The 14,473-nt window shown below is 59.5% G+C and overlaps 1 protein-coding gene across 1 annotated transcript in view; it reads left to right on the forward strand.

The window, feature by feature from the left end:
- The window catches only part of LOC121274775, a gene marked incomplete at its 5' end in the record, with an annotated part of 104,617 nt that extends 91,230 nt beyond the window's left edge, over positions 1–13,387 (forward strand). The window contains 5 exons of the mRNA XM_041182113.1: positions 1,059–1,347; positions 2,141–2,307; positions 2,877–2,974; positions 7,731–7,813; positions 13,236–13,387. Of these exons, the coding sequence (XP_041038047.1) occupies positions 1,059–1,347; positions 2,141–2,307; positions 2,877–2,974; positions 7,731–7,813; positions 13,236–13,387 (789 nt within the window). The remainder of the gene's footprint in view (positions 1–1,058; positions 1,348–2,140; positions 2,308–2,876; positions 2,975–7,730; positions 7,814–13,235) is intronic.
- Positions 13,388–14,473: the final 1,086 nt, after the last annotated feature.

Raw genomic sequence — 14,473 nt, forward strand, 5'->3', positions numbered from 1 at the left:
GGGGTTTGTGTTTTGGGGGTGGGCTTTGTGTTTTGGTGGGGTTGGGGTTTGTGTTTTGGGGGGTTGGGGTTTGTGTTTTGGGGGTGGGGTTTGTGTTTTGGGGTTGGGGTTTGTGTTTTGGGGGGTTGGGGTTTGTGTTTTGGGGGGGTTGGGGTTTGTGTTTTGGGGGTGGGGTTTGTGTTTTGGGGGGGTTGGGGTTTGTGTTTTGGGGGTGGGGTTTGTGTTTTGGGGGGTTGGGGTTTGTGTTTTGGGGGTGAGGTTTGTGTTTTGGGGGGGTTGGGGTTTGTGTTTTGAGGGGGTTGGGGTTTGTGTTTTGGGGGTGGGGTTTGTGTTTTGGGGGGGTTGGGGTTTGTGTTTTGGGGGTGGGGTTTGTGTTTTGGGGGGTTGGGGTTTGTGTTTTGGGGGTGAGGTTTGTGTTTTGGGGGGGTTGGGGTTTGTGTTTTGAGGGGGTTGGGGTTTGTGTTTTGGGGGTGGGCTTTGTGTTTTGGTGATGTTTGTGTTTTGGGGGTGCGGTTTGTGTTTTGGGGGGGTTGGGGTTTGTGTTTTGGGGGTGGGGTTTGTGTTTTGGGGGGGGTGGGGTTTGTGTTTTGTGGGGGTTGGGGTTTGTGTTTTGGGGGTGGGGTTTGTGTTTTGAGGGTAGGGTTTGTGTTTCGGCGTAGGTTTTGTGTTTCGGGGGGTTTGGGGTTTGTGTTTTGGGGGTTGGGGTTTGTGTTTTGGGGGTTGGGGTTTGTGTTTTGGTGGGGTTTGTGTTTTGGGGGGTGGGGTTTGTGTTTTGGGGGTAGGGTTTGTGTTTGGGGGTAGGGTTTGTGTTTTGGGGGGGGTTGGGGTTTGTGTTTTGAGGGTGGGTTTGTGTTTTGGGGGTTGGGGTTTGTGTTTTGGTGGGGTTTGTGTTTTGGGGGGTGGGGTTTGTGTTTTGGGGGGGTTGGGGTTTGTGTTTTGGGGGTGGGGTTTGTGTTTTGAGGGTGGGGTTTGTGTTTTTCTTTGGGGGGGTTAGTGGATTGATTCTCAGATATGAACCCCAGACTGTGTGGGTTTGTGTTTTCCTGCTCCCTGTGCAGGCCAGTGATCTCCCATCGGTCCCACATGGTCCCAGTTTGATGCAGAGACCCCAGTCCCAGCTCCTGCACCATGCCCGCAGCATCCAGGAGTCAGCCAGTCTGCTGGAATGGGCCAACAGCTCCCTCGAACGCATGGAGAGAAGGTTCATCAGCAGCATCCAGACTTTGGATCAGTTCACAGGCCGCCAATGGGAGTCAGCGGAACAGGAACGGAAACAGGACCAGAAACCAGAGCAGGAACTGGAGCAGAGTCGGAGAAGCAAAAACCCACAGCTGGACAAAGCTGCAGGTACCACCAGATTGGCACTCCTGACAGGGGAACCCAGAGACCTGGGCAACGGACTCTCTCACCTTCTCACACACACACGTGTGCGTTCGTGTGTGCACACACAAACACAGTTGCTTGCAAACAATCATCCATTCATGAGCCCGCACACACTCACGTGCACACTCGTACACAGACGGAGGCACAGACTCCACCTCGCACAAGCGCAGGAACACGCACAAACACTCGTGCACATATGCGAGCACAAATACACAGTCGCACACAGTCACATGCGTACACACATACTTGCGTGCACAATTAGACACTAGTGCATGCACACACACAGGCACATGCTCACACATGCATGCGAACACACCCGAGTGCACACAGACAAACAAATCTGCATGTACACACTCACTCACATACAGTCAGACTCTCTTGCTCTCTCTCTCAAACATACGTGCACATGCTCACACATATAGGCACAAACTCACATGCCTGCGTATTTACTCATATGTGTGAACCTCCACACAAATATACTCTCATCTCATGTACACACAGAATCAGTCGTGCACACTCACACGCAGCGCACACTTGCACACAGTCAGAGGCAATATCTCATACACACACTTGCAAACACAAAGACACACGCGTGCGTGCACACACAAATAACACTAACCCCCCACCATTCAGCATTCCCAGGACAGGTACAGCACGGGGTTAGATACAGAGTTAAGCTCCCTCTACACCGTCCCCATCAAACACTCCCAGGACAGGGATACTAGCTACATTAACGGTTGCTGATCTCTGTGTTTAGGTTTGGCCATTTCTGGGGCTGAATTTTGTTGTGTGACATCTGAGCGGCTCCAAGACATGACCAATCGCTCGGCTCCTCTGCCAAGGACTGAGGAGCAGCAAACATTGGACACCACTGAGTTCCCGAGCTGCTCAGGCGCATATGCACCCCAGGGCATAATTGTTCAGGTACGTCCTCCCTCCCTAACAGCGCCGTGGGTGTACCTGCACCACACGGGACAAAATCCTGGAACTCCCTCCCTAACAGCGCCGTGGGTGTACCTACACCACATGGGGACAAAATCCTGGAACTCCCTCCCTAACAGCGCCGTGGGTGTACCTACACCACACGGGACAAAATCCTGGAACTCCCTCCCTAACAGCGCCGTGGGTGTACCTACACCACACGGGACAAAATCCTGGAACTCCCTCCCTAACAGCGCCGTGGGTGTACCTACACCACACGGGACTGCAGCGGTTCAAGAAGGCTCCCAGGACAGGTACCTTATCAAGGGGCAATTAGGGATGGACAATAAATGCTGGCCCAGGCAGCGAGGTCTAGATCGTGTGAAAAACTTTACGCCATTTATCCGTTTCACCTGAGATGGAGTTGGCACCAACTCTCCCCGGGGTACGGGTCTCCCCACGGGCACTGACTCTCCCCGGGGTCGATGGGTGCTTGCCAGCCACTTTGGGATGGGCGATGCTGTCTCTGTCAATGTCCCTGCTGCTTTCACCCTGCTTTGTGTGACATTTAGGATGCTGTTGGGGCTGTTACCGCCTGTGAGCTCCTGGATCGCCGGGACTCCTCCTCGTCCAAGCAGACAACGTCCAGTCTGGAGTGTAAACTGCTAACGTGAGTGTCCTGGCATGTTAACGGTGAGGGGGGGGGAGTGTGGAGCTGAGGGGGGGGAGTGTGGAGACGACAGTGGGGAGTGTGGGCTGAAAGAGGAATGAACTGCACGTGGAAGTGGGTGTGGGGGTGGGGGTGGGGGTGGGGGTGGGTGTGGGGGTGGGTTTGGAGGTGGGTGTGGGGGTGGGGGTGGGTGTGGGGGTGGGGGTGGGGGTGGGTTTGGAGGTGGGTGTGGGGGTGGGGGTGGGTGTGGGGGTGGGGGTGGGGGTGGGTGTGGGTTTGGAGGTGGGTGTGGGGGTGGGGGTGGGGGTGGGTGTGGGGGTGGGGGTGGGGGTGGGGGTGGGGGTGGGTGTGGGGGTGGGTTTGGAGGTGGGTGTGGGGGTGGGGGTGGGTGTGGGGGTGGGGGTGGGGGTGGGTGTGGGTTTGGAGGTGGGTGTGGGGGTGGGGGTGGGTGTGGGTGTGGGGGTGGGTGTGGGGGTGGGGGTGGGTGTGGGTGTGGGGGTGGGTGTGGGTTTGGAGGTGGGTGTGGGGGTGGGTGTGGGGGTGGGTTTGGGTGTGGGGGTGGGGGTGGGGGTGGGGGTGGGTGTGGGTGTAGGGGTGGGTGTGGGGGTGGGGGTGGGGGTGGGGGTGGGTTTGGAGGTGGGGGTGGGTGTGGGGGTGGGTGTGGGGGGTGGGTGGGGGGGTGGGTGTGGGTGTGGGGGTGGGTTTGGGGGTGGGTGTGGGGGTGGGGGTGGGTGTGGGTGTGGGGGTGGGGGTGGGGGTGGGTTTGGGGGTGGGGGTGGGTGTGGGTTTGGAGGTGGGTGTGGGGGTGGGGGTGGGTGTGGGTTTGGAGGTGGGTGTGGGGGTGGGGGTGGGTGTGGGTGTGGGTTTGGAGGTGGGTGTGGGGGTGGGTGTGGGGGTGGGTGTGGGGTTGGGTGTGGGTGTGGGTGTGGGTGTGGGGGTGGGGGTGGGTGTGGGTGTGGGGGTGGGTGTGGGTGTGGGGGTGGGTGTGGGGGTGGGTGTGGGTGTGGGTGAGGGGGTGGGGGTGGGTTTGGAGGTGGGTGTGGGGGTGGGTTTGGGTGTGGGCGTGGGTGTGGGGGTGGGTGTGGGGGTGGGTGTGGGGGTGGGGGTGGGGGTGGGGGTGGGTTTGGGGGTGGGTGTGGGGGTGGGTGTGGGGGTGGGTGTGGGTTTGGAGGTGGGTGTGGGGGTGGGGGTGGGTGTGGGGGTGGGTTTGGAGGTGGGTGTGGAAGTGGGTGTGGGGGTGGGGGTGGGTGTGGGGGTGGGTGTGGGGGTGGGTGTGGGTGTGGGTGTGGGGGTGGGGGTGGGGTTGGGTGTGGGGGTGGGTTTGGGTGTGGGTGTGGGGGTGGGTTTGGGTGTGGGGGTGGGTGTGGGGGTGGGGGTGGGTGTGGGTTTGGGTGTGGGTGTGGGGGTGGGTGTGGGCGTGGGTGTGGGGGTGGGTGTGGGGGTGGGTTTGGGGGTGGGTGTGGGGGTGGGGGTGGGTGTGGGGGTGGGTGTGGGGGTGGGGGTGGGTGTGGGGGTGGGGGTGGGGGTGGGGGTGGGTGTGGGGGTGGGGGTGGGTTTGGGTGTGGGGGTGGGTTTGGGGGTGGGGGTGGGTGTGGGGGTGGGTGTGGGGGTGGGGGTGGGTTTGGGTGTGGGGGTGGGGGTGGGGGTGGGGGTGGGGGTGGGGGTGGGTGTGGGGGTGGGTGTGGGGGTGGGGGTGGGTGTGGGGGTGCGGGTGGGGGTGGGGGTGGGTGTGGGGGTGGGGGTGGGGGTGGGTGTGGAGGTGGTTGTGGGGGTGGGGGTGGGGGTGGGGGTGGGGGTGGGTGGGGGTGGGAATGGGGGTGGGGGTGGGTGTGGGTTTGGAGGTGGGTGTGGGGGTGGGGTTGCGTGTGGGGGTGGGGGTGGGTGTGGGGTTGGGGGCGGGTGTGGGTTTGGAGGTGGGTGTGGGGGTGGGGGTGGGTGTGGGGGTGGGTGTGGGGGTGGGTTTGGAGGTGGGTGTGGGTTTGGGGGTGGGGGTGGGGGTGGGTGTGGGTGTGGAGGTGGGTGTGGGGGTGGGGGTGGGTGTGGGGGTGGGTGTGGGGGTGGGGGTGGGTGTGGGTTTGGGGGGTGGGTGTGGGGCTGGGATTGGGGGTGGGTGTGGGGGTGGGGGTGGGTTTGGGGGGTGGGTGTGGGGCTGGGATTGGGGGTGGGTGTGGGGGTGGGGGTGGGTGTGGGGGTGGGTGTGGGGTGGGTGTGGGGGGTGGGGGTGGGTGTGGGGGTGGGTGTGGGGTGGGTGTGGGGGTGGGGGTGGGTGTGGGGGTGGGTTTGGAGGTGGGTGTGGGGGTGGGGGTGGGGGTGGGGGTGGGAGTGGGGGTGGGGGTGGGGGTGGATGTGGGTTTGGAGGTGGGTGTGGGGGGTGGGGGTGGGGGTGGGGGTGGGTGTGGGGGTGGGGGTGGGGGTGGGGGTGGGTGTGGGGGTGGGTGTGGGTGTGGGTGTGGGGGTGGGTGTGGGTTTGGGTGTGGGGGTGGGTGTGGGGGTGGGTGTGGGTGTGGGGGTGGGTGTGGGGGTGGGTTTGGGGGTGGGTGTGGGGAGTGGGTGTGGGGGTGGGTTTGGGTGTGGGGGTGGGGGTGGGGGTGCGGGTGGGGGTGGGGGTGGGGGTGGGAGTGGGGGTGGGGGTGGGTGTGGGTTTGGAGGTGGGTGTGGGGGTGGGGGTGGGTGTGGGGGGTGGGTGTGGGGGTGGGTGTGGGGGTGGGGGTGGGTTTGGAGGTGGGTGTGGGGGTGGGGGTGGGGGTGGGTGTGGGGGTGGGTGTGGGTTTGGAGTTGGGTGTGGGGGTGGGTTTGGGTGTGGGGCTGGGATTGGGGGTGGGTGTGGGGGTGGGGGTGTGGGGGTGGGGGTGGGTGTGGGTGTGGGGGTGGGTTTGGAGGTGGGTGTGGGGGTGGGGGTGGGTGTGGGTGTGGGGGTGGGTTTGGAGGTGGGTGTGGGGGTGGGGGTGGGGGTGGGTGTGGGGGTGGGTTTGGGGGTGGGTGTGGGGGGTGGGTGTGGGGGTGGGTCTGGGTTTGGGTGTGGGGTGGGGAGTGGGTGTGGGGGTGGGTGTGGGGGTGGGTCTGGGTTTGGGTGTGGGTGTGGGGGTGGGTGTGGCGGTGGGTCTGGGTTTGGGTGTGGGGTGGGGAGTGGGTGTGGGGGTGGGTCTGGGTTTGGGTGTGGGTGTGGGGGTGGGGGTGGGGGTGGGTGTGGGGGTAGGTCTGGGTTTGGGTGTGGGTGTGGGGGTGGGTTTGGAGGTGGGTGTGGGGGTGGGGGTGGGTGTGGGGGTGGGGGTGGGAGTGGGTGTGGGGGTGGGTCTGGGTTTGGAGGTGGGTGTGGGGGTGGGGGTGGGGGTGGGTGTGGGGGTAGGTCTGGGTTTGGGTGTATCCTGCTGGCAATTACACACCCACCCCAACCAGATTGTTCACTCTGGGGAACACAGCAAGCAGCCCCATAGGCACTCCTCCATCACAGTGTACCCTCAACACACGGCCTCCCCTCCGCCCTCACAGCCTCCCCTCCACCCTCACGGCCTCCACTCCGCCCTCACGGCCTCCCCTCCTCCCTCACGGCCTCCCCTCCACCCTCACGGCCTCCCCTCCGCCCTCACGGCCGCCCCTCCGCCCTCACGGCCGCCCCTCCGCCCTCACGGCCGCCCCTCCGCCCTCACGGCCGCCCCTCCGCCCTCACGGCCGCCCCTCCGCCCTCACGGCCTCCCCTCCGCCCTCACGGCCTCCCCTTCACCCTCACAGCCTCCCCTCACAGCCTCCCCTCCACCCTCACAGCCTCCCCTCCGCCCTCACGGCCTCCCCTCCGCCCTCACGGCCTCCCCTCACAGCCTCCCCTCCACCCTCACAGCCTCCCCTCCGCCCTCACGGCCTCCCCTCCGCCCTCACGGCCTCCCCTCACAGCCTCCCCTCCACCCTCACGGCCTCCCCTCCGCCCTCACAGCCTCCCCTCACAGCCTCCCCTGCACCCTCACAGCCTCCCCTCACAGCCTCCCCTCCACCCTCACAGCCTCCCCTCCGCCCTCACGGCCTCCCCTCCGCCCTCACGGCCTCCCCTCCGCCCTCACAGCCTCCCCTCACAGCCTCCCCTCCACCCTCACAGCCTCCCCTCACGGCCTCCCCTCCACCCTCACAGCCTCCCCTCCACCCTCACAGCCTCCCCTCCACCCGCCCCGCCTCCCCTCCACCCTCACAGCCTCCCCTCACGGCCTCCCCTCCACCCTCACAGCCTCCCCTCCACCCTCACAGCCTCCCCTCCACCCGCCCCGCCTCCCCTCCGCCCTCACGGCCTCCCCTCCACACTCAGTGTTCACTCTCAGTTCCTTCAACCACTCAGTTCCCTCAGCGACTCACAGTTCCCTAACAGTTCCCTCAATCCCCTCAGCCTTCCCTCAATTCTGTGTTCCCTCAGTCCTGTGTTCCTTCAACCCTCACAGTGTTCCGTCAGCCATTCACACCTTGCCCTCTGACCCTCCCCCCGTGCCCTCTGACCCTCCCCGTGCCCTCTGACCCTCCCCCGTGCCCTCTGACCCTCCCACCGTGCCCTCTGACCCTCCCACCGTGCCCTCTGACCCTCCCACTGTGCCCTCTGACCCTCCCACCATGCCCTCTGACCCTCCCACTGTGCCCTCTGACCCTCCCACCGTGCCCTCTGACCCTCCCACTGTGCCCTCTGACCCACACTCTGTTGATCGCTTGCTGAGCTTGGTTGATGTAACTCGCCTCTTTCTCCTCCTTACCAGCACCTCTCACACCTTCTCTTTCCTCACAGCTTCAACCTGATGCAGGAAATCATTGATGAACTAAGAGTGAAGAGGAATCCCACAGCGGGAGACAACATTAATGTTGTTGGAGGTACAGACCCCAAACACAGCCTGCATACCAAATCAAATCCCTAGCAACCCCTTCCAGACAGAATACAGGCATTAACTCCCCCCGGGCACCGACTCTCCCCGGGGTACAGGCACCGACTCTCCCTGGGGTACTGAACCCCCCCACGGGCACCGACTCTTCCCAGGGTACGGGCACCGACTCTTCCCGGTGTACTGGACCCCCCCACGGGCACCGACTCTTCCCGGTGTACTGGACCCCCCCAAGGGCACCGACTCTTCCCGGTGTACTGGACCCCCCCACGGGCACCGACTCTTCCCGGTGTACTGGACCCCCCCAAGGGCACCGACTCTTCCCGGGGTACTGGACCCCCCCACGGGCACCGACTCTTCCCGGGGTACGGGCACCGACTCTCCCCGGGGTCCTGGACCCCCCCACGGGCACCGACTCTTCCCGGGGTACTGGACCCCCCCACGGGCACCGACTCTTCCCGGGGTACGGGCACCGACTCTCCCCGGGGTACTGGACCCCCCCACGGGCACCGACTCTTCCCGGGGTACTGTACCCCCCCACGGGCACCGACTCTCCCCGGGGTACTGGACCCCCCCACGGGCACCGACTCTCCCCGGGGTACTGGACCCCCCCACGGGCACCGACTCTTCCCGGGGTACGGGCACCGACTCTTCCCGGGGAACGGGCACCGACTCTTCCCGGGGTACGGGCACTGACTTTGTCCGGGGTACTGGACCCCTCCCCACGGGCACCGACTCTTCCCGGGGTTTGGGCACCGACTCTCTCCGGGGTACTGGACCCCTCCCCATGGGCACCGACTCTCCCCGGGGTACGGGTTCTATGGGCTCTGGCTCTTTGGATCAGGAGGAGGCCATTCAGCCCCTCGAGCCTGTTCCCCACTCCATGAACCTGTGGCTGATCTGTGACCTAACCCCATCTGTTCGCCTCTGGTGCCCCTTAACACCTTTGGGTAACAGAAACCGGTCAGTCTCACCGATTTTAAAATTAACAATTGACCAGTTGCCATTGGGGGGAGAGAGAGTTCCAAACCTCTCCCGCCCTTTGAGTGAAGGAGCGTTTCCTAATCTCGCTCCCGAAAGGTCTGAATCTAAATCTAGACTCTGCTCCCTCGTCCTAGAGTCTCTCCCTCAACCAGCGGGAATCGTGTCTCTGTCTCTCTCTCTCGCAACACTATCAGTTCCCCCGAATATCCTGAAAATTTCGAACAAATCACCCCCTTAACCTCCAAAATTCCAGGAATTCGACCCGAGTTTGTGTTTAATCCCCCCCTCGTCATTTAACCCCTCCGAGGGCAGGTAAATCGTTCTGGTAAATTTACACCACACTCCACCCAGGATCAGTACATCCTTTGTAAGGTGTGGGGCCCGGATCTGATCCCAGGAACTCCATGTGTGCTCTGAGCAGGAGCAGCAGATTCTCCCTGGGGTCCTGGGGCCGATAATCGTCCATCAACCAACCTCACTGAAAATGATCTAATCATTTATCTCATTGCTGTTTCTAATATCCTGTGTGTAAAATGTCTGCCAGGGTAAACAAGTTTTTTAAAATTCATTCACGGGATGTAGGTCTCGCTGGCCAGGCCCAGCATTTATTGCCCGTCCCTAATTGCCCCTTGAGAAGGTGGTGGGTGAGCCACCTTCTTGAACCGCTGCAGTCCCCGTGTGGTGTAGGTACACCCACGGCGCTGTTAGGGAGGGAGTTCCAGGATATTGTCCGTGTGGTGTAGGTACACCCACGGCGCTGTTAGGGAGTTCCAGGATATTGTCTGTGTGGTGTAGGTACACCCATGGCGCTGTTAGGGAGGGAGTTGCAGGATTTTGTCCTGTGTTGAGTAGGTACACCCACGGCGCTGTTAGGAAGGTGTTCCAGGATTTTGTCTGTGTGGTGTTGGTACACCCACGGCGCTGTTAGGGAGGGAGTTCCAGGATTTTGTCCCGTGTGGTGTAGGTATACCCACGGCGCCGTTAGGGAGGGAGTTCCAGGATTTTGTCTGTGTGGTGTTGGTACACCCACGGCGCTGTTAGTGAGGGAGTTCCAGTATTTTATCCATGTGGTGTAGGTGCACCCACGGCGCTGTTAGGGAGGGAGTTCCAGTATTTTATCCATGTGGTGTAGGTGCACCCACGGCGCTGTTAGGGAGGGAGTTCCAGGATTTATCCGTGTGGTGTAGGTACACCCACGGCGCTGTTAGGGAGGGATTTGCAGGATTTTGTCCGTGTGGTGTAGGTACACCCACGGCGCTGTTAGGGAGGGAGTTCCAGGATTTTGTCCGTGTGGTGTAGGTACACCCACGGCGCTGTTAGGGAGGAAGTTGCAGGATTTTGTCCGTGTGGTGTAGGTACACCCACGGCGCTGTTAGGGAGGGAGTTCCAGGATTTTGTCCGTGTGGTGTAGGTACACCCACGGCGCTGTTAGGGAGGGAGTTCCAGGATTTTGTCCCGTGTGGTGTAGGTACACCCACGGCGCTGTTAGGGAGGGAGTTCCAGGATTTTGTCCGTGTGGTGTAGGTACACCCACGGCGCTGTTAGGGAGGGAGTTCCAGGATTTTGTCCGTGTGGTGTAGGTACACCCACGGCGCTGTTAGGGAGGGAGTTGCAGGATTTTGTCTGTGTGGTGTAGGTACACCCACGGCGCTGTTAGGGAGGGAGTTCCAGGATTTGGACCCAGCGACAGTGAAGGAACGGCCGATATATTTCCAAGTCGGGATGGTGAGGGGCTCAGAGGGGAACTTCCAGGTGGTGGGTGTTCCCCATGTGTCTGCTGCCCTTGTCCTTCTAGACAGTAGAGGTCATGGGTTTGGGCGGCGCTGTCGAAGGAGCCTTGGCGAGTTGCTGCAGTGCATCTTGTAGATGGTACACACGCTGCTGCTACTGTGCGTCGGTGGTGGAGGGAGTGAATGTTTGTGGATGGGGTGCCGATCGAGCGGGGGGCTGCTTTGTCCTGGACGGTGTCGAGCTTCTTGAGTGTTGTGAGAGCCGCACTCATCCAGGCAAGTGGGGAGTGTCCCATCACACTCCTGACTGGTGCCTTGTAGATGGTGGACAGGCTTTGGGGGGAGTCAGGAGGTGAGTTACTCTCCGCAGGATTCCCAGCCTCTGACCTGCTCTTGTAGCCACAGTATTTATCTAGCTGGTCCAGTTCATTTTCTGGTCAGTGGTAACCTCCCAGGATGTTGATAGTTAGTGATAGATTGTGTGGTGCTCTGTTGGATGAAGTGCCATTGCATGTCAGGCTGTGCTGTAATTGCTGAATCACATAATCACACAATTGTTCTAAGGCAGAATTAGAGCATTCAGCCCCACTGTGTCTGCACCAGCTCTCCGAATGAGCAGTTCACCCAGTGCCATTTTCCCCCACCTTCTCCCCGTTAACCCTGTTCTCCTCGGAGAAGAGAAGGTCAAGAGGAGATTTGATACGGAGTGTTCAAAGTCACGAGGGGGTCTGGGACAGAGTGGATCGGGAGAAGAAACTGTTCCCATTGGGGAAGGGCTCAAGACCAGAAGGACACAGATTGAAGGCAACAGGTTCCTTTTTCTTCCTTTTCCGATAACAATCCATTTCCTCTCGAATGCCTTGATTGACCCTCCCTCCCCCACACGCTCACTCAGTCAGTGTATTCTCGATTCTAACCCCTCGTTGTATGAAAAGTTTCTCCTCATGTCTCCATCGCTCCTTTTACCCGTCGCCTTCAATCTGTGTCCCCTCTGGTCTTTGAGCCTTCCCCAATGGGAACAGTTTCTCCCCGATCCACTCTGTCCCAGACCCCCTCGTGACTTTGAACACCCGTATCAAATCTCCTCTCCACCTTCTCTTCTCCGAGGAGAACAGTCCCAACTTCTGCAATGATCTAGATGAAGGAACTGAGGACATCCTGGCTAAGTTTGGAGATGATGCAAAGATAGGTGGAGGACAGGTAGTATTGAGGAGGCGGGGAAGCTGCAGAAGGATTTGGACAGGTTAGGAGAATGGGCAAAGATGGAAAACAATGTGGGGAAGTGTGAGGTCAAGCACTTTGGTAGGAAGAATAGAGACATAGACTATTTTCTAAATGGGGAGAGAATTCAGAAATCTGGAGTGCAAAGGGACTTGGGAGTCCGAGTCCAGGATTCTCTTAAGGTTAACTTGCAGATTGAGTCGGTAGTTAGGGAGGCAAATGCAATGTTGGCATTTATTTCGAGAGGACTAGAATATAAAAGCAGGGATGTGCTGCTGAGGCTTTATAAGGCTCTGGTCAGACCACGTTTAGAATATTGTGAGCAATTTTGGGCCCCGTATCTCAGGAAGGATGTGCTGGCCCTGGAGAGGGTCCAGAGGAGGTTCACGAGAACGATCCCAGGAATGAAAGGCTTAACATATGAGGAACGTTTGAGGACTCTGGGTCTATACTCGATGGAGTTTAGAAGGATGAGGGGGGATCTGATTGAAACTTACAGAATACTGAAAGGCCTAGATAGAGTGGACGTGGGGAAGATGTTTCCATTAGTAGGAGAGACTAGGACCCGAGGGCACAGCCTCAGAGTAAAGGGAAGACCTTTTAGACAGAGATGAGGAGAAACTTCTTTAGCCAGAGAGTGGTGAATCTATGGAATTCATTGCCACAGAAGCCTGTGGAGGCCGGGTCATTGAGTGTATTTAAGAGCGAGATAGATAGGTTCTTGATTGGTGAGGGGGTCAAAGGTTACGGGGAGAAGGCGGGGAGGAATGGGGTTGAGAAACTTATCAGCCATGATTGAATGGCGGAGCAGACTCGATGGGCTGAATGGCCTAATTTTGCTCCTATGTCTTATGGTCTTATGCCCTAACTGAAGTTCCTCATCCCTGGAACCATTCTCGTGAATCTTTTCCACTCTCTCTCTCTCTCTCTCTCTCTGTCCAATTCCTTCACATCCTTCCTGAAGTGCGGAGCCCAGAACTGGACACAATACCCCAGCTGAGGGTGAACGAGTGTCTTATACAAGTTCAACATAACCTCCCTGCTCTTGTACCCTACACCCCTATGAATAAAGCCCAGGATACTCTCTGCTTTATTAACCCCTCTCTCCCCCTGTCCTGCCCCCTTCAATGATTCATACACATTTACCCCCAGCTCCCTCTGCTCCTGCCACCCCTTCAGAATTGCCCCCTTTATATTTATACTGTCTCCCCGTTTGTACTTCCCACCAAAATGAATCTCTTCACACTTCTCTGTGTTAAACTGTATCTGCCACTTGTCTGCCCAGTTCTCCAGCCTCTCTGTGTCCTTTTGAGGTTCCGCACTCTCCTCCCTCACAGTTTGCAATGCTCCTGAATAAACTCTGGGAACTCTTGCCCTCTAAACTACGACCACCCCCAGTCTACATTTGGATAATAAAAGTCTAGCAATGAGTCCCTGATTAACGGAAACCCCCCTATCTATCTCTCCCTTTTCCCCCAGGCAAGGATTCTCACCCCTCCCTGAGCCACACACATCAGACCCAACGCAGATGTGCGTCCTGCGGCCGAGAACCCCCACCTCGGCCGGGAGGTGGACGGAAAGCCGCGCTCTCGCTGACCTCGCCGCCGGGTCAGAGGGCAAAGGACAGGTGAGCTGAGGGGCCTGAGCTCGCCGGGACTGGGGGCTGGGCCATTTGCGGAGAGATTTGCGGAGCCTGAGAGTCCCTGGAAGCCGGGGTGGGGGGGTGGGGGGGAGCAGTTATACAGGATTACTGGTGTTCAAGACTGTGGAAACAGGATATTTGAGAGGTTGTCCTCCATATTCGGAGTGAAATCTATCATTGTAGCCGTCTATCCCTCTCTCCCTAATGTCTTTATCCAACTTTCCCTTTCAATACATCGACATTATTCCGCTCGCTCAATGCACTCCCTGTGGCAGTGAGTTCCCCAGTTACCCACACCCTCTGGCTGCTGAACCTTCATGTTCTGGCTCGGGACTCCGGACAGACTACATCAGCAGCTCCAGCTGCTCCTGGGAATTCACAGCAACGACAATATCGATACACAACCACAACAGAAAGAGGAACAGCAGGAGGCCATTCAGCCCCTCTCCAGCCTGTTACACAGGAGCGAGAAGCGGCCATTCAGCCCTGACATAAGAAATAGGAACAGGAGTGGGCTATTCGGCCCCTCGAGCCTGCTTCGCCATTCAATAAGATCATGTCTGATCATCCTGTGTGTTGATTTTCACATTCCCACCTGACCCCGATAACCTTTGATTCCCTCACCTAACAAGAATCTCTCTACCTCCGCCTTAAAATATTCAGCGTCCCGTGTCCACCGCCTTCTGAGGCAAAGAGTTCCAAAGTCGCATAACCCTCAGAGAGAAGAATTCTCCCCATCTCTGTCCTGAATGGGTGACCCCTAATTATAAACCAGTGACCCCCCCCCCCCCCAGTTCTGGACTCGTCCCCCTTGTCAAGGCGTTCAGGATCTTGTAAACTTCAATCCAACCGCCCTCCTCACTGTTCTAAACTCCAGTGGGAACAAGCCCAGTCTGTCCAACCTTTCCTCATCAGACAAACCCGCTCATTCAGGTATCGATCCAGTAACCCCTCCTCTGAACCCCCTCCAAACCCATTTACACCCTTCTTTAAACAAGGAGACCAAAACTGCGCACGGTATTCGAGATGCAGTCTCATCAATGCTGTGTGTAACTGAAGCATAACATCCTTTTCT

Source organism: Carcharodon carcharias, assembly GCF_017639515.1.
Source record: "Carcharodon carcharias isolate sCarCar2 chromosome 38 unlocalized genomic scaffold, sCarCar2.pri SUPER_38_unloc_12, whole genome shotgun sequence".
In the NCBI taxonomy this organism is placed as follows: Eukaryota; Metazoa; Chordata; class Chondrichthyes; order Lamniformes; family Lamnidae; genus Carcharodon; species Carcharodon carcharias.